Source organism: Anas platyrhynchos, chromosome 21 (assembly GCF_047663525.1).
Source record: "Anas platyrhynchos isolate ZD024472 breed Pekin duck chromosome 21, IASCAAS_PekinDuck_T2T, whole genome shotgun sequence".
In the NCBI taxonomy this organism is placed as follows: Eukaryota; Metazoa; Chordata; class Aves; order Anseriformes; family Anatidae; genus Anas; species Anas platyrhynchos.
The window spans coordinates 9,667,717-9,693,813 of NC_092607.1; the positions used below are offsets into that span (position 1 = coordinate 9,667,717).

General features: G+C 52.3%; 2 protein-coding genes across 8 annotated transcripts in view; one reads left to right on the forward strand and one right to left on the reverse strand.

The window, feature by feature from the left end:
* Nucleotides 1-308: 308 nt before the first annotated feature.
* Nucleotides 309-18,440, forward strand: TP53INP2 (tumor protein p53 inducible nuclear protein 2). 3 transcript variants are annotated; one of them, XM_027472916.3, is made up of 5 exons: nt 309-472; nt 5,585-5,912; nt 8,874-9,180; nt 10,020-10,127; nt 10,642-18,440. In XM_027472916.3, the coding sequence occupies exons 2-5, from the start codon at nt 5,789-5,791 to the stop codon at nt 10,892-10,894; spliced, it is 792 nt and encodes a 263-aa protein (XP_027328717.1). In that variant the 5' UTR covers nt 309-472; nt 5,585-5,788; the 3' UTR covers nt 10,895-18,440. The 3 variants fall into 3 exon arrangements, with proteins under 3 accessions (XP_027328717.1, XP_027328719.1, XP_027328718.1); XM_027472918.3 differs by having other exon boundaries at nt 310-472; nt 9,051-9,180; XM_027472917.3 differs by lacking the exon at nt 10,020-10,127 and having other exon boundaries at nt 313-472.
* Nucleotides 18,441-21,432: 2,992 nt separating this feature from the next.
* The window catches only part of NCOA6 (nuclear receptor coactivator 6), a 44,138-nt gene continuing 39,473 nt past the window's right edge, over nt 21,433-26,097 (reverse strand). For 3 of the 5 annotated variants that reach the window (XM_027472723.3, XM_027472722.3, XM_005018011.6), the window contains 2 exons: nt 25,239-25,387; nt 21,433-22,030 (listed from right to left, as the gene is read on the reverse strand). In XM_027472723.3, coding sequence (XP_027328524.2) covers nt 21,984-22,030; nt 25,239-25,387 — 196 coding nt within the window. In that variant the 3' untranslated portion in view covers nt 21,433-21,983. The other 2 variants (XM_027472725.3, XM_027472724.3) reach the window with 1 other exon arrangement.

Below are 26,097 nucleotides of genomic sequence, written 5' to 3' on the forward strand. Positions count from 1 at the left end.
ACCCACTCCCGTTAAAGGGGGATTCCTACACCCGGCTGCGGCCGGCGGGGGCCGTACCCTCCGGTGAGCCCCGGGGAGGCTCCTCCTCGGGCACGGACGAGACCCCCGGGGACCCCTCGAGCTGCACCGGGGGCACCGGGCTGGAAACGCCCGGCTCGGCCCGGGGGAGCTCTGCCCACAGCCGACCCAGGCGGGGCTCAGGCTCCGGAGCCGCCCCGTCCATGCCCGGTGCCGACCCCCCCGGTACCGGGACCCCCCCGGGGTGGGCGGGGCTTGGCTCGGCCCCGCCTCCCATTGGCCGTTGGGCGGGGGCGGGCGGGCCGCTTTGTGACGTCACGATCAGCTGTCGGGAGGTCCCGATTTGTGCGGGGCAGCGGCGGGCGCGGCGCAGAACCCAGCGGTGCGCGCCCCCCGCCCCCGCCGCCTCCCTCCGACGGCCTCCGCCACCGCTTCCCACGGCCGCACCGGCGAGGTGAGTGCGGGACAAGGATCGGGGGGGGGGGCTCCGGGGGGCGCCGGCGGGGCTAGGGCAGGGCTCGGTGCGAGCTGACCGGCAGCGGGATCCGGATCCTCATCCCGGGGTGCGGGGGGGGCGCTGCGGTTCGGCTGGGCACGGAGCCGGGTGGCGGTGGCTGGGGGGGGGGGAGCCTTTGTCCTGCCGGGCCGGGCCGGGTCAGGTCAGCGCGGCGGGGCCGGGCCGGGCTGTGCCCCCCCCCCCCTTCCCCCCCCCCCCCCCCCCCCGCCTGTTGTTTGTTTCGGCACCGCCGCGCTCGGAGCCGGGCCGCCCGCGGCCCCCATTGGCTGCGGCGCGCTGGAAGGCCTCTGTGACGTCACCTCATTTGCATATGACATTGGGACGTCACCAGCACCCCCCCCACACCCCCCCCCCCAGCGCTGTCCCCCCGTGACCCCGGCCCCGGGATGCGGGGGGGGTGCCCGGGGCCGTGCGGCCGCTCCCGGCCCCGCTGCGGGGCTCCCCCGGGCGAGCCCGAGCCGTGGCAGCGGCTCCCCCGGGCCCGTGGCGCAGAGCCCTCGGGGGGGGGGAGCCGGGGGGGGCGCGGAGTTGCGAAGCCCGCACGGCGCTGCGGGTGCCCCGGCTGCGAGGCGGCAGCGCCCGGTGCCGGCAGCGGGGGCTGGGTGGGTGCCAGGGGTGGCCACGGGCATGGCCAACGCCTTGCTGGGACACCGAGCCCCCGCGGGGACAGGCACTGGGTGTAGGACGGTGCTGCAGCTTTGTTCCCACCGGGCTGGGGCTGTGCAGTGCCAAGTTCTTTTTTTTTTTCTTTTTTTCCCTCTGGAATAAATATTTCCTCTCCTTTTTTAATTCCCCCCCAAAGAACGCCGATATTTCTGTTCTACCTCACTGTCACCGTTAGGAATCTGTTGCATCAACCCGCGCTTGTCTGGCCGGATGCAAAAGGGAAAAAATGTAGGGGAAGCTTTTCTGTCAGGAATAAACCAATACCACCTGGGCTGTGAACTCTTGTCGCAGAGCTTTTTAGGGTGAATTGCTCTGCAGGGCTTGCCTGGCCCCGCATGGCCCCAGGCAGGCTCAGGACGGATGCCAAGGTGAGCCCGGGGTGCCAAAGTCTGCCCTTCCCGTCAGCGCTGGGCCTCCTGTGATGTCCCAAGGCTGTGATGCTGGGACTGCTTCCCTCCCAAGGTGTGCTCCCAGGGATGTTTTACACAGCGTATCCCAGAGAGGAAACATCTGGGTTCATTGCATTTCCTAGGTCTGCTTGCAGCAAATCTAAAAATTCCTGCCGGCTTGGCTGCTGGCAGGCTTGCCAGGGCTCCGTGTGCAGTGGCATTAGATGGCAGCAGATGAGGTTTGTCCTTGGGGCAGTGACCTTCCCGGCAGTGGCAGCACAGGGACCCTGCGCAGCTGGCACTGGTGTGGATGTCTTGGCACTTGCAGGGATCGCCTCAGCATTGGGGTTTCGTTGTCTCTGGAGTCTTGCTTGGTTTGGATGCTGAAATGACTTGGTTGGTGTGATCCAAGCCAAAAGGGTCGTCTCCCATTAGTAAAGAAAGTTTCACGTTAGAGTTTTCTTTCTCCGGGCTTTTGTTGTTGCTCCCTGCCTTCCTTTTCCCCTCCCTTTGCTGTTGCTCCATTTGAGGCAACATGGGTGTGACACAGGGACACAGGGACAGCCCTGCAGAGGGCAAGCCTGTGGCAGGTCGGGTCCTGCCAGGGATGGGAGGGATGGGGGGCAGAGCGGGGATGCCTCATCAACCCCTCCTGGGACACTAAGCAGGGACATCCCCACTCCCTGCTCTCTGTCTCACTGCTGGCTTTAGGGTTTTGGTACACGCTGCGTGGAGACAGCAGCCTGGGATGTGTTTGACTAATTTAGGTGAAGCGAACTGAAAATAACGCTTCCCGCTTGTGCTGGAGGCACACACCTGATTTATCCCTCTGCCACCGTGAGTGCTCGGAGTATTCTTAGCCCTGCTGGGGAAGGACCCGTCTCTGCCATTTGTCATCAGCATCCCTCCTGCTGTGCTGTGGGGTGTTGGTGGGAAGTTTCAAGGAGCCCGGTGTTGTTTCCAGGCGGAGCAGCTGCTGGAGTTGCAGCCTGGAGCTGCCAGCCCTTGTGAGGCTGAGGCTGCCGCGGGCTCCTAGCGCACCTCGGGGCCATGCTGCCATTCCTCTCGCCTATTCTTAGTTCCTGGAGTTATTCGCAGGGACGGTGACTCAGGAAGCTAATTATTGTGTAGAGGTTTCGGGGGGGATAACTAAATGCATTATAATTTCCATACTCCTACTTTAATGTGTATTATTTAATGCCCTCCAGCAAGTTCTAAATGCTGTGGCTGTTGGGCTTTCTGGGAGGGCTGGGCTGCTTGGGAAACGTCTCTGTCCCCAAGTGCGTGGCCCTTGCAGGCATTCCCCACTGGCTGGGGTGGGGTTGGTGCACCAAGCTGGAAGCCTGGGACGGGAGCAGCTGTCCCCATGGCCAGCCCCAGAGCCTTTCACCCCATCAGGACCCAGGAGAGCTGCCCCTCTGTGACAAGGACACAGGGCTGAGGGCTTTGGTGGATTGCAAGGAGGGTCTGGAGGGGACCAAGGACTCTGTGCTGGTCGTGCGGCTGGGAGCTGCTCCCTTCTACAGTGGAGGGGAGGTGAAGAGCCCGATCCTGCCTCTTTAACACAGTGTACAAGCAGACAGTGTGACCTGAGTGTGAGGATTAAAGATCCCCAAGGCAGAGAACCAAGGGGTCCTGCCTTGTTGCGGGGGTGGGATCTGCCAATGGAAGTGTTACCTCAGGGTTTTTAGAAAAAGAAGCTAAATTTGGGGTGGGGTGGCAATTGGAACTAATAGCAGCAACCGTGCCTTGTGCCTTTAGGAAAGGGGATTTATCCATGAATTAGGGTAAGGATCTGTGGAGCCCAGACACTCTGTCCCTCGCTCTCCTGGTGGCAGCCGCAGTGCTTTGGGACCGGTTTCCTGAGAGGCCTGGAGGGACGGAAGGAGGAGCGCATTTCCTGAAGTCTGCTGTCGTCCAGGGAAGGCAGCAGAGGTTTAAACAATACAAATAAAAGCCAAGACTTTCTGCCCTCTTTATGACTGTGACTTATCCTGAGCTCAGCTTTGAGCCTGCTGGAGAGGAGTTCCTTGTCCGGGGCCTCTCCCAGCCACTGGCCTCCCCCTGCCAAGCTGTGGTGCGTGTGCCTGGGGAAAAGAGGCGGGCAGCCCCCCTCAAGCTAGGAGTGCTTCCAGCAGACCTCGAGGCGGGCGGGGGGCAGTGCCTACTCCTAGAAGCAGTGGGGAATCCTTCTTGACTTTATGCCAAGAGGTGGCTTGAGCATGCTGTGAGCAAGGCGTCCTGCCTGGACCTGGCTCGCTCAGCCACTGCCACTTCTCGGGTGCTGCTGAAGGGGCGAATTGTGGCAGCAGAGATGCAGGATGAGCCCTGGAGGCGAGGGGGATCCCATCATCCTCAAGGGTCCTTTTTTTTTTTTTTTTTTGGGAGCAGGAGCAAGCACCTGGACTCACTGCACATACCCACTGTGAGCCTGGCTGCTGCTGCAGGGGCTGGCTTGCACTGGTTGCCTGGTGGTACCGAGCCCCCCTCGATTACCCCAGAGCTGCCCAGGGCTTGCACTGGGTCCCTGCTCTCCCCAACCAGCTGGTAGCCAGCACGGGGACCCCCGTTTACCTCTGAAGCCAGGTGCACTGAGGATGTCCTGTCCCCAGGCTGGCAGCTCTGCAGATCCCATGGATTCACCACCTTCCTCCTGGAGCTGCCAGCTGGGCTCTGCCCTCAGTGTGCCGAGCAGGACCGCGTGCAGTTAGCCTGGTCAGGGACTCTGCCTTTCCCCCACATCCTGCCCTTGGTGGCATTTTAATGCCCTTTTATGTCTCTGGACCAAATGCATTTTCTCTGCACGATTAATACTTGGTGCCTTGTGTCTGCCATCTGTGCGTGGCTTTCTGAAAGCTTTGCAGACACGGCTGAAATTGGAGTCCTGACCTCCTCCCAGCTGCAGGGAATTTTTCCCCAGTGGTAAAACTGGCACAGTAATGTAGCCTGGTTGGAGAAGAGCCTTGCCCATGACACCTGCCCAAGGCCCTAGGTCTGCCTCTCAGAGGGACAGCAGTGGCTGTGCTGGAAATGCCCCATTGCCCCTGTCAGGGAGGGGACAGGCACAAGACAGCTGTCCCTGTCCCTGTCCCTGTCCCCCTTGCACTTAGCTGGGTTTCTGCCCCACAGTGCTGGGCTGTGATCTTGAAGAACCTCGCTTGTACGGAAACATTGCCTGGTCTTGGGGCACTGCTGAAAAGTACCAGCGATGCCACATGTGACGGTGTCACCTACTGGAGCTGGAACTGCGTGCGGCTGCTTTACAAGTGTACCTCTGCAACTGCACACAGAGAAAATAGCAGTGACAGCTTTTGGAATTACACCAATGTAAAAGAGGCACCAGCACTGAGTTCTCGAGCCCGACTCCAATCAGCACACATTACTAATAGAAAGAAAAATCAAACGAAAGGCTCCCCTGCTGCTTCCCAGCCTCCAGCTGCAGTTTTGGTCTGTGGCCCATCCTGAACAGCTTCTTGGAGAGCAGCTTGGGGCAGGCAGGGGTGCTGGTGCCTCTGTCCTCTTGTGAGGTGTGCATTTAGCATCCTGCTAAGAGTGGATTTTAGGGCCCAACCCCTCTTGCACTGCAGCAATTGCCCTGGCTCATGCCAGCTCTTCAGACACAGCATCATCATCACCCTGTTCCTTGCCTGTCCCACGGAGATTCACACCACAGCCTGCGTGCGGTGATGGAGGAACTGGTGCTGGACAGGTCCGGGTTTACAGAGAGGGAAGCAGGTCCCAGCCTGACTGCAGGACAGTGCTTGGTGCTGCCCCTGGGATGTGCGGCTGGCCAGGGAGGGGATGCGGCGGTGGTGCATGCCATGAGGGGCTGGGGCAGCCTAGGGGCTGTGGGCACCTGTCCTGGCACAGCCACGTGTAGCACGGTGCTCCAGGACACAGCAGGGATTGGGGCTGGAATGCCTGCCTGTCCCTTCCAGCACCACACATCCTACGTGTCCAGTCTGAATGCGTTTCTCCTTGTTTTCTTTGGTAGGCCTTTGCACTGAAGCCAAGAGAAGAACCTCGTAACTGCACTGCACACCCTGTAACTGGGACTTTGTTAGCAGCAAAGCACCCCTGCCCCAAGGAAGGACCTCCAACGCCGTCAAGCTCCGTGCCCCTCTGCCTCTCCCTGCTTTGAAGCAGGCGCTCAGCAGTAGTTTTCTTCCTGTCCTGCCCCATCTGACCACTTCCCACCATGTTCCAGCGTCTCACCAGTCTCTTCTTCAGTGACAGCAGCCTGCCTGAGGGCCTGGAGGAGCCCAAGCCCTTTGTCTCGGAGGAGGAGGAGGAGGATGGATGGCTTGTAATCGATCTTGGAGGTGAGAAAAGCAAGGTTTCACCCTGGTTTCACGTAGCTGCTGAAGGGTCTTGTCTTTCCAACACCAGACAAGCCCTGTCAGGCAATAGCAGACCTTGCCTGGGAGCCTTCCTTTTGCTCTCTCAGGGGAGGTTCCTGCCTTGCCACCAGCAGTGGTGGCACTCTGGGCTGGCAGGTGATGCTGCCCCCCAGCTCCTGAGCCCCCAGCACTAGAACAGGATCCTCACACAGCCCCAGGTCAGGAGGTGCCCCTGAGTTTCGGTGCAGTCCCATCTGCTGGAGGCTCACTGGGCTGGGGACAGAGCACTGTGGCCTTGGCTGAGCCACAGGTGGATGGGGGCGATGAGCACATCCCCTCCACTGTGGCATGGTGCCATCAGCCACGCGGCTCAGCCGGGTGCCTGTCCCCCTGCAGCCATCTCCAGCTCCGTGCCATACTGGGGTCATCTGAGGCCACCCAGGGGAGCCAATCTCCGCTCCAAAAGTTTTTGCAAAGGTTTCTTTTCCCAAAGCATTCCCAGTGCCCTTGCCAGGAGCACTCAGACAAGGTCCACAGTTGTAACGTCCCCGTGGAGCCCCTTGCCTGCTGGGGCTCCCCGCTCCCAGGGGTGGCTGGGACCATCCCAGGCCCTTTGACAGCAGCCAGGCAGGTCACATTCCTTGTGCCACGAGAGCTTCTCAAGCTCCATTAAGATCTCTGCGTTGCTATTGTAGGGCCTATGACTCAACCAATTGCAATGATCATTTTGTGACCTTTTGCTTGCAAATTACACAGCGAACTTACACAAACAAGCCTGTCTGCACTGCAGCCTTTGGGTTGCTGCTCCTTGGTGGCTTCCAGCTGCTTTTACAGCCTCTGGTGAGTCACAGAGCCCCAGCCCAGGAGACACTGGTGGTCCTGCAGGGGCTGGGGCTCGTCTCCCTCACAGGGATACTCCTGCCACATGCACTGAGCAGAGCTGATGTGTGTCATTCATTAGGGATCTGTGCCCCATGCAGTGAGCTGAAAAGGGCACCGGAGCTCAAACATGCCTGGGGCAGGGGACAGGGACACCCTGGTGCCAGCCTGGGAGCCTTGTGGAGAGCTGGTGGAGGCAGGAGGGTGGTGTGGGCAGCCGTGGAGGAGTCCCAGTTCTCTGGGCTCCCTGGTGGCTGTCCTGGGGGGTCATAGCAGTGATGCAGGAGGAGATGGGCTGCAAGGAGTTCCCTGCAGCACAGGGCATGCTGTTGCCACGCATCAGGGCCAGCTGGCCTCAGTCCTATTGCCAGCGGTGGCCACAGCGTGCCCAGAACATGCCACAAAACCCACAAGTTTTCTCCAGCAGAGAAATGCTGGGCTGTGCCATGAATCCTTGTGTGAGAGCCCACAGCTGGCTCGGTGGGGATCCAGGGCTGACTTTGTTACTAAAGGCTCCTGTATTTCTGGTTGTCTTTTGCTTTTTTTAATTAAACAGCCAGGCCCTCGGTGCAGACCCAGCCTTTGGAAGGGTGTCTGCATGGACCCGGGACCCCACTGCTAATCCCCACAGGCACCACGGCTGCCTAAGCATTCCCCAGCCAGCAAGGGATCGATTTATTTCAGCCCTTTTTCGGAGCCCTGAGTTATGCAAAGCACTTCAAAACCTCAGCCTCTTGGCTCCAGCCCTGATCCTCCACGTTATGGTGGTGGCAGGCGAGCGCGTCGCAGTCTGGCACTCCCCCAGCAGCCTCCGGATCCTTGCACCCCCGGCAGAGCTTTGACCCGTGCATTGCAGAATGCGCCCACCCTCCTGGGAGCGTTCTGGGTGCATTTCTCAGGGCTTAGGGTTCAGGCTGCAAGTCCCCCAGCAATGGGGGAACCCTGTAACAGCACTTGTGACATTAGAAGCCACCTTTGGGGTGGATGGGTCAGATAAGCACACATGGCTCCATGTCATGGGAGCACACCTGACCCCAGGGGCAGAAGTGTTCAAGCCAGGCTCTGTCTGGCTGCAGGCTGACAAATAATCTGCAGCCTGGCATGTCAGCAGCTATTCATAGCCTCGTATCCACTGACCTGAAGAAAGATGCTCCCCTGTCTGCAAGGCTAATTGTGGCCGGCCCTAAGCCCTAGGCTGGAGGAGCTGGAACATGTTAGGTGGTGAATGCCTGCCCCATACTTCGTGCTTCATATTTTTTCTAGCCTGTTTGGGCACTGCAAGCTCACGTTCACCTCTGATTTCTCCTGCATCCTCACCCAGCAGCAGAGTCAGACATGTCCATACAGCCCTGCACTGAACCCACCCTGAAGAGAATGGTTCCTCTGACCCCGGGATGAGCCAGAAGCGGGTCTGGGTTTTGTGGTGAGCGCGGTGCCCTGCTGGGTGCAGCTGTGGCTCCCGGCATGGGAAAAGCCCTGGCCCGTGTGGCCGGAGGCCAGAGCACGTGGGGGCTGCTTGTGCTCAGCCAGCTGAAAATTGGCCCTGGTGGACTGAAGTCAAAGCCAAAGTGAAAGCTTTCAGTGAAGAGTTTACTCCCCGAGAGAAAAGTCTTTTCCAGGAAAAAGGTGCGCGCCACGTGTGTGTGCATGTGTGTCTGCTTGGTTCCACACGTGCACAGCGCGGTGCGCCTGGAGGTGCACGTTGTGGTGCAGCTGTGCGTGAGCACCGCTGTTTAGGTGACCTAAGAAAGCTTGCAGACAAAAGCAATATGTTCTTCTGGCCAAGTTTCTTTCTCCACTTCAAGAAGGAAAAAAAATGTCTACTGTAAACCCCAATGCTTGGTAAATCCACCCAAACCGAAACTGTCAACCTGCGCGCTGGGTCAGCGCGAGGGGCATGGCTGCCCTGCCAAGACTCCCCTGGACCGCGGCAGTGGCGGCGATGCCGTGGGGTGCCTCTTGCACTAACGATGCCCCTTTCTCTCCCCCCCCCTCCCCACTGTACATGGTGTGTGTGTGTCCCCGCTGCGCCCCGCATGGCTCCGCACCCCGCTCACTCCCCAGGCGGTGCCGCCCGCCCCGGTGCACAGCGGCGGGCCGGGGCCTGCGGGTGCTCGGTGAGGCCCTGCCTGGTGCCGCCACCCGCCCCGGCCCACGCCCGCAGCCCCGTGCCCACCCTGCCCGGCCCCTGCTTGATGGACGAGAGTTGGTTTGTCACCCCTCCCCCATGTTTTACTGCAGAGGAGCCCGGCCCCGACGGTGTGGGCAGCAGCCCCATGGAGGACCTGCTCATCGAGCACCCCAGCATGTCTGTCTATGTCACCAGCACGCTCGAGCTGGACGCGGAGGAGCCGCAGGACTCCGCTGCTGGGTGAGTTTGGGGCCAAGGACTAGGGTGGCTGCGCGTGACTGCAGCATTTCGCCCGTGCTGCCCAGGGGACCCAGTCACGGTGGTTTTAAACTGAAGGAGGGTGGATTTGGGTTTGTTATTAGGAAGAAGTTTCTCTTGCTGAGGCACTGGTGCAGGTTGCCCAGAGAAGCTATGGATGCCCCGTTGCTGGAGGTACTGAAGGTCAGGTTGTACAGGGCTTTGAGCAACCTGATCTGGTGAAAGACGTCCCTGCCCATAGCAGGGCTTGGTCTGGGTGATCTCTGAAGGTCACTTCCAACCCAAACCATCCTGGGATTCTGTGACGTCAGTGTCCCCTTGTCCCACCTGGCAGGGTGTCCCAGCCAGCGCTGTGCAAGGACAGCAGCCTCTGTGCCTCAAAATACTCTGGAAAAGTGACCTTGATGTGCACTGGGTCCACATTAAGACAGCTGTGGGTGTGGGACCAGCCACGTGAAGCCCTTGCCGGGTGGTTACTGCTGGCACAGACAGCAGTGGCCTCTTCCTCATCCTCTTCTGACACATGGCAGTCCACTGAGGATGCTGTGTGTTACCCCACCACCGGCCTGGGGCAAAGCAGCCCCACTGGAAGAGGATGGCCCCTGGGCACTGGTGCCCCTGAGTTCCTGGTTTCCCCACACAGGTGGGTGCTGCAGACCCCTGCCCCCAGCTCTCCTTCCTGGCTCTCTGCTGGCCTGGGCTGTGAGACCTTTCTCCCTGCCCCACAGTCCAGTGTAATAGGGGCGTTAAACAGAGATGCCCCGGCCTGCCACCTAACAGATGCAAGGAAAATCTGACCCCAGTGCCATCTCCTTTCCCAGCTACTCCCCTCCTTCTTCCCCCCCGCCCCTTCCTGGGGCTGCAGCCTCTCTGCAGCGTGAGGAGCTCTGCCTTCTTCCCACAGCACCCGGCAAAGCCCTGACCCACCGGTGAGTCCCGGTACCACTATGCTGTGGGTTGCTGCTACCCCCACACCGGCCCTCCAGCACCTCCTCTGTGAGCCCCCTGACGGGGAGGGAAGTGTCCCCTGGCATCGCAGCCTGCTTATTTACCCAGCCTCACAAGGCAGAATTTGGGGTGATCCTTTTTTTGGCCAGGGCACATTATCCCTCTTGGACCTTTCCCTTTGCAAAGTTGTCCTGAGGGTCTCAGCGCCATCTCGAGAGCTGAAGAGAAACCTCAGTGCTGGAGGGTGAAGAAAGGGGCCAAACAGAGCTAGGAACAGGCAAGGGAACAAATCTTATTAGGAGCGGGATGGACATGAGGGGGCTGTGGGCTGTGCTTGGCTCCTGCCCACTGGCTTTGAGGGTACTGGTGGCAATAAGGCCACCACGGGGCTGCAGGGTGGGCGAGGGTGGGCTGCTGGTGCATGGGCGCAATGGCCTCGTGGCTGGGGGGGGGGACCAGGCACCGCTGGCCACTGATGGTCCCGTCTCTCCGCAGGGAGGTGCCAGAGCCCCGGCTGGAGCGGCACACACCGCACCACACCACGTCCCTGTCGGTGAAGGCTGCCATCCTGGAGAAGGTCAGCCAGGCACGGCGGGTGCAGCGGGCCAAGCAGCTGGCAGAAAAGCCATGGCTCAGCCAGAAGGCGCTGCAGCGGCAGGACCGGGCCCGACAGCGCCCGGCCCGCCGGGCCCGACAGCGTGCGGGGAGCTTCCTCCACCAGCCCTGCCAGCGCCACTGCAACTACTGACCTCGCCAGCGGCCGCCCCGCCGCCACGGCACCTCCCGGCGGGGCTCGGCCTCCCTTCGACACCAGCCCCAGTGCCGCCACTCCGCCTCCCCTCACCGTCTCCAGGCCCACGCTGGCATTGCCTCACGCAGCGCAGGCCGGGAGAGCGGTGCCGTCCTCTGCCCCCTGCCCATCCGTCCACCAGCGTCTGGGCAGGGCGGCGGTGCCCCCTGTGAAGTCGCCCCTTTTCCAAAATTCATGGAGAAGCCTGTTCTTCTGTGTCCTGAAGAGCCTGTGACATCAGTGCCTTTCTTTATGACATCGTACTCCTCCGTGTAAACAGACTGTGATGTCACAAGCGGATACCAAGTGGAAGTGCAAAGAGGAACTAAGCAACGAGATTTGGTGTTTTTAGGAAAATATCGTCAACGACACTAAATTATGCTTCCTCCCCCACACCTCCTCCCCTCCTAGTGTCTCAGACCAGAGCAGAGATGGGACCCTGCTGTCACTGCATGCTGGTGACACTGCTGCTAGGGCCTGATCTTGTCCCTTCTCAGTGTGGCCCCATGGCACAGCACTGCCCTGCTCCAGCCCCAGGCCTGGCAGTGCCTGTGATGCTCTCAGCAGGTGGCCTTGGTGGCTCCAGCACAGGTAAAACCAGCAAACCCCATCCCAGCCGAAATTTCTTAATTGTACTTTTACCACGATAATAGAAAAACCCCACTGCCGTTCCCAAAAGAAAGCCAGGCAGGTCTCGGTGTTTTGTGTTTTTAAAGACAACATTACAAGAAATCTCAGGAAACAAAGCACTGACCCAGGAGCTGTTTGAGCACCCCTGAGGAGAGCATGGTCTGCAGGGAAGTGGTGTCAGCATGGGGACGTTGGTGGGGTCACCACAACCTCCAGCAAGTGTTGGTCCCACCAAGCTGCTGGCCACGAGCAAGCCTCAAGGTTGTGTGCTCCTCCTGGAGCCACTCGCCTGCACTGGCTGTACCCACATAACACATGTAGAGGTACATACGGATCTGTACATGTCTGTCTGTTTATATGCACTTGGATGAGGCACTGTTTGAGCCAAGGAGCATTGCCTGCCCTGCATCACTCCCTGGAGGAGAGCAGAGAAGGGGACTCGCGCAGCCTCCCTGAGGTGGTAGAAGCACGTTGGAGCTAGTGGTGAGAGGATGTGAAATGAGAGCGGCGAGGAGGTCGGCTGTGAGCAAGAGGCCAGGGGAAGAGGCTGAACTGAGGGCGAGGATGGAAACAGAGCGGCTGTGATGCGCGAGCCCATGCGGAGCTGGTACCGTGGCCCTGGCTGCGGTGGGAGCAAGACCAGGGCTGGCACTGCCACTGGACTGCAGTCACGCAGGGAACTCCCCATCTGGCCCCACCAACACTCGCATATTTCACATGATGGGCCAAATTCAGTCATGGGCAATGCTGATTTTTAATGCTGCTGCACCCAGGCTGCTCCAGAGAGCAAGCACCCCACTGGAGAGTCTGCCCTTCAGCATTGCCAACACCCATAACATCAGCGTCTGAACTGGTTTTAAGTCACTGTGGTAGGTCAAACCTTGGACTGTTGATTTTTTATTATTATTATATTTTTTTTTTTCTAATGAGAGGAAAAAAAACACCCACAAGTCCTTCCGTAACTACCAGCCTCCTGGATCTGTGACTGAGAAACCTGGACCTCATGGGAAGTGGCTGATACTGTTTGCCTGCAGAGTGTATTTTTAGCTCTGATGACACAGTGTTCCCAAAAGCACAGAAAGAATGAAAATTTATTTCAAATATCTATTTTAAGCCACACATCAGAGCCTCTCGGTTTCAATTCTTCCAGGCCAGTTTCTTGTTCAACTCCTGCTGGGATGGTGCAGAGGCCTGCGACGCTCATCACATGCGCAGGGCACCAGCTGCCATGCTGCTGAGAAACGGTGCGGGCAGCAACAGCGGCCGACAAGCCCTGTGCCAGGCACAACGCCGGCCACATCCTGCACCTGCAGCCAGTACCTGCTCCGGGACTGGCGCCTGCACCACAGTCCCATTTCTAACAGAACCCCCCATTTCAAATTCTGCTTTCTAATTTCAATAAAAGGCACGGTAAAAGCTTCCCAGGCAGAAAATGGGCTGTTCTGTTCCGCTGCTCTTTCAGCCTTTCTGATAAATTCGGAGGTAGCAGAGCTTATTTTCACAGCCGAGATGGACGAGCTGGGGAGCCCGGTGCTCCCTCGGGCCTTCCTCACCCCCCTGCCTCTCGCTGGGCACCGCTGCAGCAGAGCCGTGAGGCTGTGCTGAGCACACCATCACCTGGCAGACAGGACGCGCCATTTCAGTTCTCCGCCAGAGACCGATGACACCTTGACTCGAGGGGAAAGTTTACATCCTTTGGCTTCCTTGGCTTCACATTAAATGCCTTCTTATTTCTAAAGTGATCCCTGAGAGAAACTGGGAGCATTGCAAACAAACGCTGCCACAAGTGCTGCTGAAGGCAAAAGGGGATGTTCTGAGCACTCGGGTGCCTCTGCCCAGAAGGTTCAGAGTGGCAAAGGAGGGCTGGGGCTGAATCCTGGAGCTGCACCCCTCATCTCACTCTTTCCCATGGCTCTGCATTGTGTCCTCTGTGGCCACCAGGCTGTTCCCTGCCCAGGCAATGCCTTCAGAGGAAGAATTGTCTCTCTAGCCCAAATATACATCAAGAAGTGGACAACCATAGCAATTTCTGCCTCCCAGCTCATATTAACCTGCTGCAAGTTCTGCACATCTGAGATGCTGCTGCAGAGAGCTCCTGAAATTAGGGCTGGCTGCGATACCTTTGCCCCTTCCTTAGCTGAGAGGTGCAAATATGCTGGGGCCACCACGCCAGGTGGTGAATTTCCCCAGGTGCTCGCAAGCATTGCTCCAGTACGAGAGCCCCGTGCCGACACCATCCTCGGCCTCCTGCTTGTGCAGCCCCTGGCAAAGCCCCTGCTGGCTCAGCAGTGCCGGCTGTGCCCATCATCTGGTTCAAACAGCTAATGGTATTACTATGTCCTGTTTTGGGGAAGTGACTGCAAAATATTTTGGTTTCCTTTCATCTTTCTGTGCCAGTCTGAGACATCTTTCACCATGCTACTCCCAGCCAACACTGGGAAAAAAAAAAAAAAAAAAAAAAAAAAAAGCAGAACTACTATCACACTTGATATCAAGAGTATCTTTATAAAGGGTTAATAAATTATTAATAATGTTTTAATGAGGAGGTTAATCTATCTACTAATCATGTATTAACCCCATACAAAAAGTGAGTACTGATGTACCCATCACACATTGTGACCGACACGTCTTATGCTGTGGCAGAGACATGTTTGAACTGTGCTTTGCAGAAGGCCTGCAATGCTCCTGTCCTGTACAGTGGTGATCACTACAGCTGGCCTGATACCAAATCTCCTGCCCTAGTATTGTAAGATCAAGGAAAATCCTTTACACTGAGGTTATGAGTCTCCTCGAATCTTAAAACAAATGAAAGGTGCTTAAAAAAAAAACAAACTTTTTTTTTTTTTTTTGCTTGTGCACATGTGTACATGTGTAAATATTTTAAAACACTGTGGATGTTTGGTAGGTTGTTTTGGGGTTTGGGGTTTTTAGTTTTTTTTGCATCCAGTATTTTCAATTTGTGACTAGCTGTGCAATGCTCCCAATGGGAAGTTGAAGCAAACATGCTGAGGGCTGGCAGGGAGGTGCTGGGCTGTGTCCTGCTTACACGGCGAGGATGAGCTCTTGGTTTCTTTTTGTCTGTTACTTGTGTAGGAGGAAACTACAGCGTGGACTCAGGGACTAACAAATTGGCTGGGGTCTTTAAAAGTGTGTTTTTTTCTGGACTCTGCTGTTCAGATGTGGGGTTTGTTTCTGCCTGTGACGCTGTTGGTTACTCATCTGCGTGGTCCTGACAGAGCATGTTGAAGCTGTGAGGATGTGTGCTGTGGCCCCGATGGAGGGGGGATTTGGCCAGCTGCCACCTGCTGAAGACGCAGGGACTGAGCGGCCCAGGCAGAGGAGCTGCAGCTGCTTCCTCGTGGTGCAAGCATCCCTGAGCATCACCCCCAATTCCCTTGTGTATGTCCCCACAATTCAAATTGTACCGCTAGGATGTAGCTAGTTCCCTCCTTAGGCGTTTCGGCTGTGAGCAACTAGATGCGACTTTAAGCAGCGTGTAAGAGACCCAAGGATTCGGGAGTCAAGCAGCACTGTGAGTTCTGAATCGGCCCCAGCTCACCCGGCTCCCACTGGGCACTGGGAGCGGGTGAGGCAGCGGGGCAGTCACAGAGGAATGCTAGTGCTGGGGACAGGCAGGACTGCACTTCTTGTTTCACCCTGGAAGGAAGGTGCAAGGCTCCCACAAACGCCAGAGGAGCAGGGGCAGTGCCCTGGAGAAGTGCCACCGCTTGATACAAAAGCAGGGTTGCAGCAGGATGCATCTGAACCCGTGTGTCCCCCCCTGGCAGTGCTGGGGCAGCCCCGCTGCCCGACCCTGCCCTGGCAGCCCAGTAGCTCTGGCATCACCCAAGCAAGATTCCTCACCGGCAGCTTGTGGCAGCTGGGACAAAGTCCCGCTACTGAATTTTGGCTCTCGCCAGCACTGGAAGGCTGTGAGGTGATGGGGCAGAAGGCCCCGGTCACCTGGCTTGCTGAAGCACGCGCCCACAAATATGCTTTTCAAAAAACTGTTGTGAAAGCTCAGTCTGGGAAGAAAACAATTCTTTCCATGACAGCCAGCTTGTCTTTTCTGTAATGGAAAATGTTAAACACGTAGCTCATCCCAAAGATCACCACCATGGGAATATTCACGTCACCTCTAGGCACATATCTAATGAATACGTAATTTTTACCTTTACATTTCACTGATATCACCTCCATTCAGCCCCACTGGGCAGGAAAAGCCAGACGTCCTGTCATCGGAGCAAAAAAAATGAAGAAAAAAATACTCCAATGAGATTTCACACTCCAACCACACAGCTTTGCAATTGCTCCCGTGGAGGCTAAACATCAATTCCAGTGCCCTGCATAAAGTGGAAATTAGGTTTGGGGTAAATTTATTGAAAAACAAGTCCCAAATATTAAATTATTTAATAGCTAGAAAGGGAATACAGTAAGAAGTAGCAGGAAACCCCGGTGGAGGTGGCTGGAGAACGTGGTGCTCAGCCTTCCACCTGCTGCTGCCCCTGAGGCAGCTCAGGGTCGATGGCAGCACCTGAGCCTCCCCCAGACACCTGGACTTACAGCAAGAGGCCAGCAACTTTGTGTGGCCGGGGCCGCTGTGCCCCTTCATCTGTGCCTGGCAAATACAACCCTGCCACTGTTTCCACGGACAGCACAGATGTACCTTGATTTTAGCACTCAGAAGCAGCTACTGGCAGTGGGAGGGAGATGCCCCCTCCTAGACCTCATCCCCTGGAGCCCCCCCAGGCCTCCTCTTCCCTCTCTGCTGCCCCCAGAGACCTGCACCCGGAGCCATCTGGGACACCCAAGGGCCTTAGCTGGGGCTGATCGACCCAGAGCTTGTCACCTGGGGAAAGCTTTCCTCCTCCACCCGCTCCTCTCAGACCTGTTCAGTACCGTTCAGGATCGTGAATAATTCCCTGGTGTCTTCAAGGGCTCTGTCCTTGTCCCATCGATGTGACCACAGAGGCTGTGACGGGTCGGGTCGCCTGACTGGCGCGGTGGAAGTGCTCCCAGCCCTGGTGGTCGGACTCAGCTTGTGTGCGGCACCTTCCATGGCCTGGAGCTTTGTGCCATTTGTCCACGCACCAGCAAACAGCTTTCCCGCTTCTGAGAAGAGATCTGTGCCATTAATGACAGCTATTTTTTTTTTTAAATATGAAGACGAAAAAGCGAGCAGCTCCATTTAATAACGAAGTTGTCCCTTGATGACGGTCCTTTCATTCTTTCTCGCGGGGAGGCGATGTGCGGGGTACCCACTCCACTCTCACATCTTAACACCCACCGGGCTGCACTAAGGGTGCTGCTCTCCCAGCCCTGTGCCCAGAGTGACCAAAATGCTCTTTTAGGGGGGATTTGCCGTGCACCCCCTTCCAGCCACAACGTGTGAACTTGGAGCGTAGAAACACCAAAGTGACGCTTGGGCTCCACGGCAGCTAAGGGCAGAACTCCTGCTGCCTCCCCCCCCCCCCCCCTTTGTAATCCATCACCTCTGCGGGGGGCGAGAAGATTTTATTCCTTGCAAACAGAGGGAAACCAGCACAGCAAATTCCAGGCTGTAGCTCAAAAATGGGCTGCACAGCCCAGGGGAGCCCAGTGGTTCTTTGCTCCTTCACGTCCACCCATTTGTCCTTGTCAGGGAAGCTGGAAGCAGCTATGCCCACCTTGCTAAAGCTCATCTTCAGCTCTGTTTCATCACGGTTATGCTTTGGGAAATCTAGGGATGGGAGAACAGCACAAGGCGTAATGATAAAATAGTAATAGTCTTTTATCTTGTATCATAAATGTATCTGTACGGAGCAGTTAAGTATTGCAATATTTTATTTATCTGTATCAACCCTACAACTAGGTATTCTGCTTGTAAAGCTCATCTACACACGTTGTACATCTCCATGCTGTATGTCTGTATATGTGCCTTTCACCCTTTTTCATGGTATGCCATCTTTTTTTTTTTTTTTTTAAACAACTGTAGAACTTGAATTTGTGAACTATAGTTAAAAGTCCTATGCAAGAGATGACTGGGAATTACTTTTTTGATATTTCTGCATTTCTATGTTGTTTTAAAACTAGATGCTAGGCTTTTCAGAGAAGCCTAACAGAATTAATGCCCTAAAAAGCCCACCATTTCAGCTGCTAAATCTCTTAGGCAGCTTTGAAAAGCTCATCCCTCAGCCCAGTTCCTCACCGGTTTGTGCATGGAGGCTGAGCAGCAGTGGCTGAACGGCCCCCAGCGCTTCGCCAGGACAGGTGGCACGCTCAACATCCAGCTTTTCCTTCCAAAGGCTCGTCTGAAGTGAAAGTGCTATTTGGGCTAAAAGGTCACCTTAAGCCTTCCCTCAAAAGCACTGGAGTACGTCTGCTGGCTCTGCTCCTTGCCCAGCCCCGGTTGGGGTAGGCGCATTGTAGGGAAGCCACGAGCCCAATGTTCCAGCAGATGAACACGCAGCTGTGTCCTGCCCAAGGGGCTCTGTCGAATGCCTTACAACAGTGGGACAACTCTGACCACGCGATTTTAAGAAGGGAGAAAATGCCCCACATTTTCTACATCACTTATGCTGTAGAACTGAAAACTAGTTCAAAACTCAAAGCTAACAAAATGCGTCCTTTTTTTTTGTGTGTTACGTGTTAAATCGATGTAAGCAAGGTTACTAGAGAAAGGGTGTTTACTTCTTGTAGGACATTGTTCAAAAATTTGCCATTTGTCAACAGACTGAAGGACATGACTGCCTGGAATATGTTGCATAGTGTGCCTGTGTGTGTGTAACCTGGTTTTGGTTGTTAGATTGTAATGCTGTCTTTTGACTGAAAAAAAAAAAAAAAAAAGAATATAAAGAAAAAACACAAGAAATAAAAAAAATATATTTAAAGTCTATTTTATGTGTATTGCTCTGAAGCCTGAAAGAAAACTTGTTTACAAACTGTATGCAAGATGCAGAAAGTTTTTGCTTTCAAAATAAGCTTTTAGAAGTCAATACCATAACTATTGGAGACAGCATCAGCTGTTCCTTCAAACAAAAATACACAACAGCCTCGTGTGCTTGTGCCACCCTCCTGAAAACCAAGAGGCAGAGACATGTCTCTAAGACAAGTAAGGGCTTGGAGGGTTTGACAGGTGAGGGGCTGAGAGGTTGCTCAGCCTGGAGAAGGCTGCGGAGGGGTCTCATGACAGGAGGAGTAGTAGGGAAAGGCCTTGCAGAGAGATCTGACAGGTTGGAGAGCTGGGCGATCACAACCAAGGAAGTTTAACAAGAGCGAGTGCCGGGTCCTGCACCTGGGAGGGGGCAACCCTGGCTGCACGTACAGACTGGGCGATGAGACGCTGAAGAGCAGCCCTGCAGAGAGGGATCTGGGGGTCGTGGTAGACAGCAAGTTGAATATGAGCCAGCAGTGTGCCCTGGCAGCCAGGAGGGCCAACCGTGTCCTGGGGTGCATCAAGCACGGCATCGCTAGTAGGTCGAGGGAGGTGATTGTCCCGCTCTACTCTGCGCTGGTGCGGCCTCACCTCGAGTACTGTGTGCAGTGCTGGGCACCGCAGTACAAGAAGGACATGAAACTGTTGGGGAGTGTCCAGAGGAGGGCCATGAAGATGGTGAAGGGCCTAGAGGGGAAGACGCATGAGGAGCAGCTGAGGGCACTGGGCCTGTTCAGCCTGGAGAAGAGGAGGCTGAGGGGAGGCCTCATCACAGCCTACAGCTTCCTCGCGAGGGGCAGTGGGGAGGCAGGTGACCTGTTCTCTGTAAGCCCCACTGATAGGACCCGCGGGAATGGTGTTAAGCTGAGGCAGGGCAGGTTTAGGCTGGACATCAGGAAGAAGCAGCCACCCACAGCTCCCGCCCCTCTTGCCAGGAGAAGCACTGCAAGGAATTGTTCGGTGAGGTAGCTGGGATAGAACATGGGTAAAAGAGAGCTTTGATAAACCTCCTTGTGGGAAAACCACAGTTAGCAGCAGGAGACAAGGCAGTGCAGTTCTGGGTGGAGAGATGTCAGGAGGTCTTCAGTCCAGCCTCCTTCTCACAGCAGGTTAGGCACCAAATTCAGACCCTCTTGTACAGGGCTTCAATTCTTGAAAATCCCCAAAGACCCCACCAGCTCTCTAGGCCCCAGCCCAGCACCTGGCTCTCCCCAGGGGAACGTCTGGCTACACCCACAGCTCCTCTCTTTCCATTTTTGCTAGCGGTCTCCCCTCCTTCCCCCATGCACCTCTCTAAGAGCCTGGCTTCATCTGCTCCAGTACCTGTAGGGCTGAGCAGACCCATCTCCCTCAATCTCCTCTTTGGCCCAGTGTTCCCAGTCCTTGGCCATCTTGGCCCTCTACTCAGCCTCCTCCAGGTTATCAGTAATATTCTTGCATGTGGGGGTGGAAATTGGGTGGTAATACCCCACATCTGGTCTAACAAGTGCCAAAGAAAGGGGCACAGGCACACCTCCATTAAGAGCATCAGCTTAAGCCTCCTTGCTGCCCAAGGACAGGGCTCCTCCTGCGGAGCTGCTCCTGAGCCAGCCACTGAGGAGTTGTCCAGGAAAGGGACACCAATAAAAAACTGAAGCATGCCATGACCAGGCACCAGCAAAAGGGGTCCCCAGTTCCTTCCCAGGTGCAGGATCTCACGACCCTTCAGTTTCGTGGCCTTTGTACAGGTCCCCATCCCCCCTGCCCCGACCTGACAGGCAACAGCAGCACCAAGACCAGGCACAGGATGAGGCAGACCCCAGGCTGCTGCACACTTAACCCTTACCCCTGACATTTCGGGCAGACTCAGGGGTAGGACATGGGACAGTAACACCACAGCATGGCCTTTCCACCTCCAGCAAAGTCACCTGGATTTCTGACAGGCTTGCAGTAATTCTGCCATGTCCTTGCTCACCTGTAGAATAAAACCAACTAAAGGCAAGGTTAAGAAACATGGTGGAGGCTGGAAGCAGTAAAATTGGCACTTCAGAAACTCAAATGGCTTCCTACTGACTGCATATGGGAGTGTGAAATGCATGTATATTATATATAAATATTATAAAGATATATATATATGAAATCCTACAGGTGTAAATATTTTTTCTGGAAACCAACTTCAGACCACCCCCTGCTAAGAATGAGAAGCGTAAGCACCCAGGGGACAGTTGGGGTTTCAGGGACAGCCGAGGCAGAAGTGCACCCACCCCAAAATCTGACTTGACCATACAACAGCCACAGAGCATCCAAACTCTGACAGGGAGGAAGGGGAAAAGCTAGCTTTGCTTCGTGTCCATTACCTTGTGCAAAAATAGGCAATTTCTGCCATTGTAAGAGGCAGCACCTGACAATTTATATATATTAAAAGGCTGCCTAAATATGAGTATGTAAAAAAATCCCTAAGAAAAAAAGTGTAAATACCTATTTATGCAAAAGTCAAGAAGCAAGCTAGAAAGACTTGCTTATCAGTTTCTCACCATGAGAACTCCCGGGAACAAAAAGGCTGACCTACTTTCTGTAGCAGCACATACAAACAAGTCACCACTGATGGCAGCATAGCTACCCAGATAAACATGCTTCAGGCTACCACATTTCAGAAAGTCTTCAAACCATTTAATACAGTATTTTTCTCAGCTGTGTTTCCTGCTGAGAAGCATTATTTGTGGGGAGAGCTGTCTTCTGGGTGTCCTCAATATGTATTAATTGCACATATCCTGAGGGCTGGAGGCTTGCATTTGATTTTTTTCTTGTTGCTTTGCAAGAACAGCTGCATGAGTTAATTCATTTGTGGTTAAACAAATTCCTTTCTAAAGCTCCATATAAGGAGCTTGCAGGCCTAGAGCTCTAAATAATCCGTTCAATCTTTCTGTTTGGAATGATGCTGTTGTTGTTGCTGCTAATAATAATACAACCCAAATTATAGGACAATAACATTTATTTAGAGCATGAGGGATTCCACATTATACAAACCCTTAAATTTATTTTTGTTTCACTGGTCCATTTCTACAACAAATACATCAGATCTACTATATAATAAAATTATTTACACTTCCAAACAAGATTGGGTTTGTTTATAACCCTCTTACTGCTATTCACATACAGTACTTAAACAACAGCACAATACATTATTTTAATACCTAAAAATGACAACCCTGTATTCTAATTTGTTTATGAAAAGTGGAAACAAATAAATTTACAGTTGTCTTCCCCTCCCCTTCCATTTCTTACAAACACGTTAACCTAATGTGCTAACCCTGGACTTCACTTTGTAAATCCAGAGGGTTTTAAAAGAACCCATTTTTAATATCTATTTATCACTTTTTTTTAGAAAAAATCATTTATTGGGAACAGAATAATATTAAAATGACTTACTGTACAGAATTTTATTTAAAAAAGAAAAATCACAGCTCAAAATTGCTATTGATAAATTCACACTCATTTACAAGTTTCATGTTTCCATGCAGTAATTTACTTGGATTTTCTTCTTTTTGACTGCATTGCACTGGCACTCGTTTCTGAAATTAAGAGAAGAAAAAAAGCATGGATACTAAGTTGGTAATCCATTCATGAGAGCTGCACAGAATGCCCTTTTATGTTCCTAAAATCACACCAGAGTGGAAACAGCAATCGACTTCTCACAACACTTAACACCAAGGGACCCTTCATCCTGATCACAGCCACCAGCAGCCACACAATAATGAAAAGTCCCCACTAGCTTCTGTTACAAACACGCAGATGCAATTTCAGAGTTCTGTGAGTATGAAGTCTTAACGTAATGGCCTTAAAAATAGATGTTCTGTATTTTAAACTGTTCTTTAACTTTAGTTCCCCACATGCCACAACTTGCTCAGACATAACATGGAAGTAAGTCTCCCTGAAACATCCTGTGCAGCTTTGGACAAAAACTGCATAAATTATATCCAAGCACAGTAGTTGGACATGGTGTTGTTTGAAAACTTAGAAAAATGCTTTGGACTCTGCCACAAAAAATCTAGTTGTTTGACTCCTTGGAAAGTCAGATCATTAGTAAACAAGTGTCTTCGGTGTACATGATTCACAAAAAACAGCTTATGCAGAAGATACAAAATATTATCTAGTACTTCAGCAAAACAACTAGAAGCACTTGCAGAAGCTACAGTGAAACCAGATGACGTTTTCAGTGCACTTACCAAGGCACTACGTTTCCATTTCAAAACAGAAAAAAAGAGAGAATTGAGAATTTGCATCTTTAGATTTTTTTTAAATGTGATTTTAAATGTTGGCAATGAATCTTTGGCTCTTCACAATATTTTTTGATAGCTAGTAGAGCTGTGTGTATTTCAGAGTTAAAAGGGAAAAAAATCCCAAAACTTCTAAAATTAGAAGAGCAATGATACAACTCCATTGCTATTAAATGCTGCATTAAAAATAAATAAATAGATAAACTTTTCAAAATTTAACAACCCCAAAGCTACAGTAAACACTGAAACAGCCCTTGCTGGAAAGGTACTCTAATGACTAAAAATACCAGTACAGTACCAGTTTTCAGAAGTGAAACATCTTAACAGACATGACTTACAGTTACTGGAGCTCCCTTCGAGCAGTAACGCTACTTTTAAGTAGCTTGCTCACCTGCAGCATTAGCTCTAGTCATCCCCATTGCTGCCCAAGTCTGTGCTTGACAGAATAAATGGGTCAGCTCTCAGCAGCCTTCAGTGGCTGTGCAGCCGTGCAGTCCTGAAGCCCCCGCTCCTTTGTAAGCACCACCAGTCGTCCCTCATCTGCTTCTGCCCCAAACCTGCACCCTGATGCAGGTAATGATGAGGGCTGATTTTCTGTTTGCCCTCTTCTTTTACAGCTATCCTTCTGTTCCTTTCCTCCTGATACTTTCCAAGGGTTATACATACATGAACTGGTCAAAATCTGATTTTCTCTCCCTGCTATACCTACGTTTTTTCTAAAGGCCATTTTTATAATCAGTCTCTATTTCAAAAGTTATTTTCTCCCAACCCTGCATTCTCTTTAACACGAATTAGCAAGTCTGTCAGGACATAGATAATATAACCATAGACATCTAGAAGGAGGCCAGGATCATACAAAATATACATTTTCTTAAGCTATGTTTCACTAATAAATACAAAGAACAGAGTAGGCACAAGTGGCAAACCTCTTTACGCTTCTCACGTTACACCTCACTAAGTCTTCATGCTGAACTCTTCCACAGAAGTGTTCGGGTTTACTTATTTTGTCTACAGCTTTGAAGTAGGCAGTTGCTTGCACAGAGATAAGGTAATCAAAGCCCAGGGTACTACATGATAAACTGAACCTATGCTTTCAAGCAAAACCCTTAAGACACCACAGCAGTTTCAGATACATGTTTTAAAAACAATTATTTTAGTTACAGAGGTAAACAAGTAATTCAGTACAAAACCCCTAAGTCAGTTCTGCTATTATTTAAATTTAATATACTTTTACGTTCCCACATTTTCAGAATTTGACATGCCACTGGTTGTCATCTTTAGGTTTATTCATTACAGTACGTGGGGCAGGTCACACGTTTCAGATAGCCTCAAACTCACGAAGCATCACTGAATCCATTTTACATTTGCTTCACATTTTTCAAACTTTTTTTTCACAATCATGAAATATAATTTATTTTTACAATACAGACTGATTCTTCTGCATTCTGCACAATCCTGCCACAATAAGTAAGCAGCACTAAAATTTAATTAAATTCAGCAGCCATAAAACTGCAGAACATATAGGGCTCTTCATATAATCTTTGAGAGTCATTAGACAATTACGTACAGCTGGAAATCTCTCAAACTCTTATAAATGCAAATACTCTTACCAGCAAACTTTAGCATCTTTAATACGGAAAATGGTTGCTGAATTCAACTTGACTTTTATAATAATTTTATATTAATACCTCTTAGTTCTGTACGTTATCTTTAAAATATAGGTCAAACGTTTCCTCTTGGTGGTCTCTCTACCCTCTTGCACAACTTTCATCCATCAGAATTTTTCTGACCCTTAAACATAAGGAGCTGACACAGTTAGCTTCAGAAATGCAAAATGGCACCATGGACCATGCATTCTGGTAACGAACGTGTCAATCACACAAATGCTGCATACTTTGTTAAAGATTGTAACCCGTATAGAAGTAAGGCACGTCAGCATCTGCCAATGCCATGGGTTAGTATCTTGAACTTTACGATTTTATGTGTTTGTGGAAAAAACAGGAGCCGTGCACAAGCACACAGCGTTCCTCGATGGTTGCAGGCTGCCACCCAGGCAGCATTCCGAGTGTGCCTGAGCACGAGCATTTGGCTTGCAAAAGCTGACCATGCATTTGGGAAGACTTAAGCATTTTTCTCATGTCTTTCAGACTTGATGAAAAAAATAAAAAGACGCTTTTAAACCTGAGTACAGTCCTTTGAACAACATACTTCTGCCAAGAGAATTCAACTAGGCAAGCTTGCTGAATACTACGTTGATTAGTACTGCAGAAAACAAGTTCCACGAATTTAACAATAGGAAATCCATACAAGATTTACTGCCAGTACAGATTTTGGTAAACACTTTTAACCCAACCTGTGTCTAAAATCATTGAAACTAGAGTTAAAAGCACACAACATTTACAAACTGTAAACCATAGTTATGACCCAGTTACTGAAAGGATTATATTCTGGGAAGTATTTTACTTCCTGCCCTCTCCACAGAAATGATGGCTGTGCATTTTACCTTTTGCAGTGCTGGATGCAGATGCTGGTCTGGAGGACCTCTTGCGCTGTCCATTCTCTACAGTTTCCTGTGAAGCGGCAGAATCCTCTGTTCTTGAATTTCTTCTACTTGGAGTTTTAGACTTTTCACAATTCTCTTTTGTCTCATTACTAATAAAGTGGGACAAAATATTTCTGATGAAGTGTAAGAAGGATTATGTTTTTCTATGCAACTCAGACAAGCTGAAGGATGGACCGACACAGGTACCAGTTCCGGACTATTAGCACTGAAGATATGAAATGCTAGAGATACCAGAAGTTTTATCAGATGAAGAATGACCTGAGTAAGCCAGAGTATAGTCCATTTCTATTAAAAATTATCAGAGGATACAGAATTGAGAAGTCCTCAAAGAGAATATTTTCAACATTAGAAGACCAAGAAATTAGATGCATTATAAATTGTCTGCTCTGTTTTCCACAGGTGCCACCATTACTGAAGTCTAGGAAAAGCAAACAAGTTACATTAGAGACTGCTATGATATGGGAATACAGAATTGAAATTGCAGATGAACATAAGGAGGAATTATGAACGCTTAAGCAAGTATGCCAGCTCTTGTTTTCACTACAGAGACTCAGTTAACTGATCTATATGATTTCTTTACACAATAAAAAGCTTATGGTTTGCTTAAAACTTTCTTCAAGCTTTACAGCGAACTTCTGTTATAAAAAAAATATTTTTAGGTAGTGTGGAAATTAGGTTTCTTGTCACCAATACAATAAATGGAGTGTTACATGTTGTAATCAAACTCCTCTTATTTTGTTACTATTAGCCCTGCAAACTCACCCTGAGGTTTGGGGGTTTTCTATTTAATGCGCTTATG

Excerpts from the sequence above, each read along its gene's own strand:
- TP53INP2 (XM_027472916.3), top strand. The coding sequence starts at position 5,789 with ATGTTCCAGCGTCTCACCAGTCTCTTCTTCAGTGACAGCAGCCTGCCT. Across the intron at positions 5,913-8,873 it reads GCTTGTAATCGATCTTGGAG|GCGGTGCCGCCCGCCCCGGT; the intron begins GTGAGAAAAGCA and ends CTCACTCCCCAG. Across the intron at positions 10,128-10,641 it reads GGCAAAGCCCTGACCCACCG|GGAGGTGCCAGAGCCCCGGC; the intron begins GTGAGTCCCGGT and ends GTCTCTCCGCAG.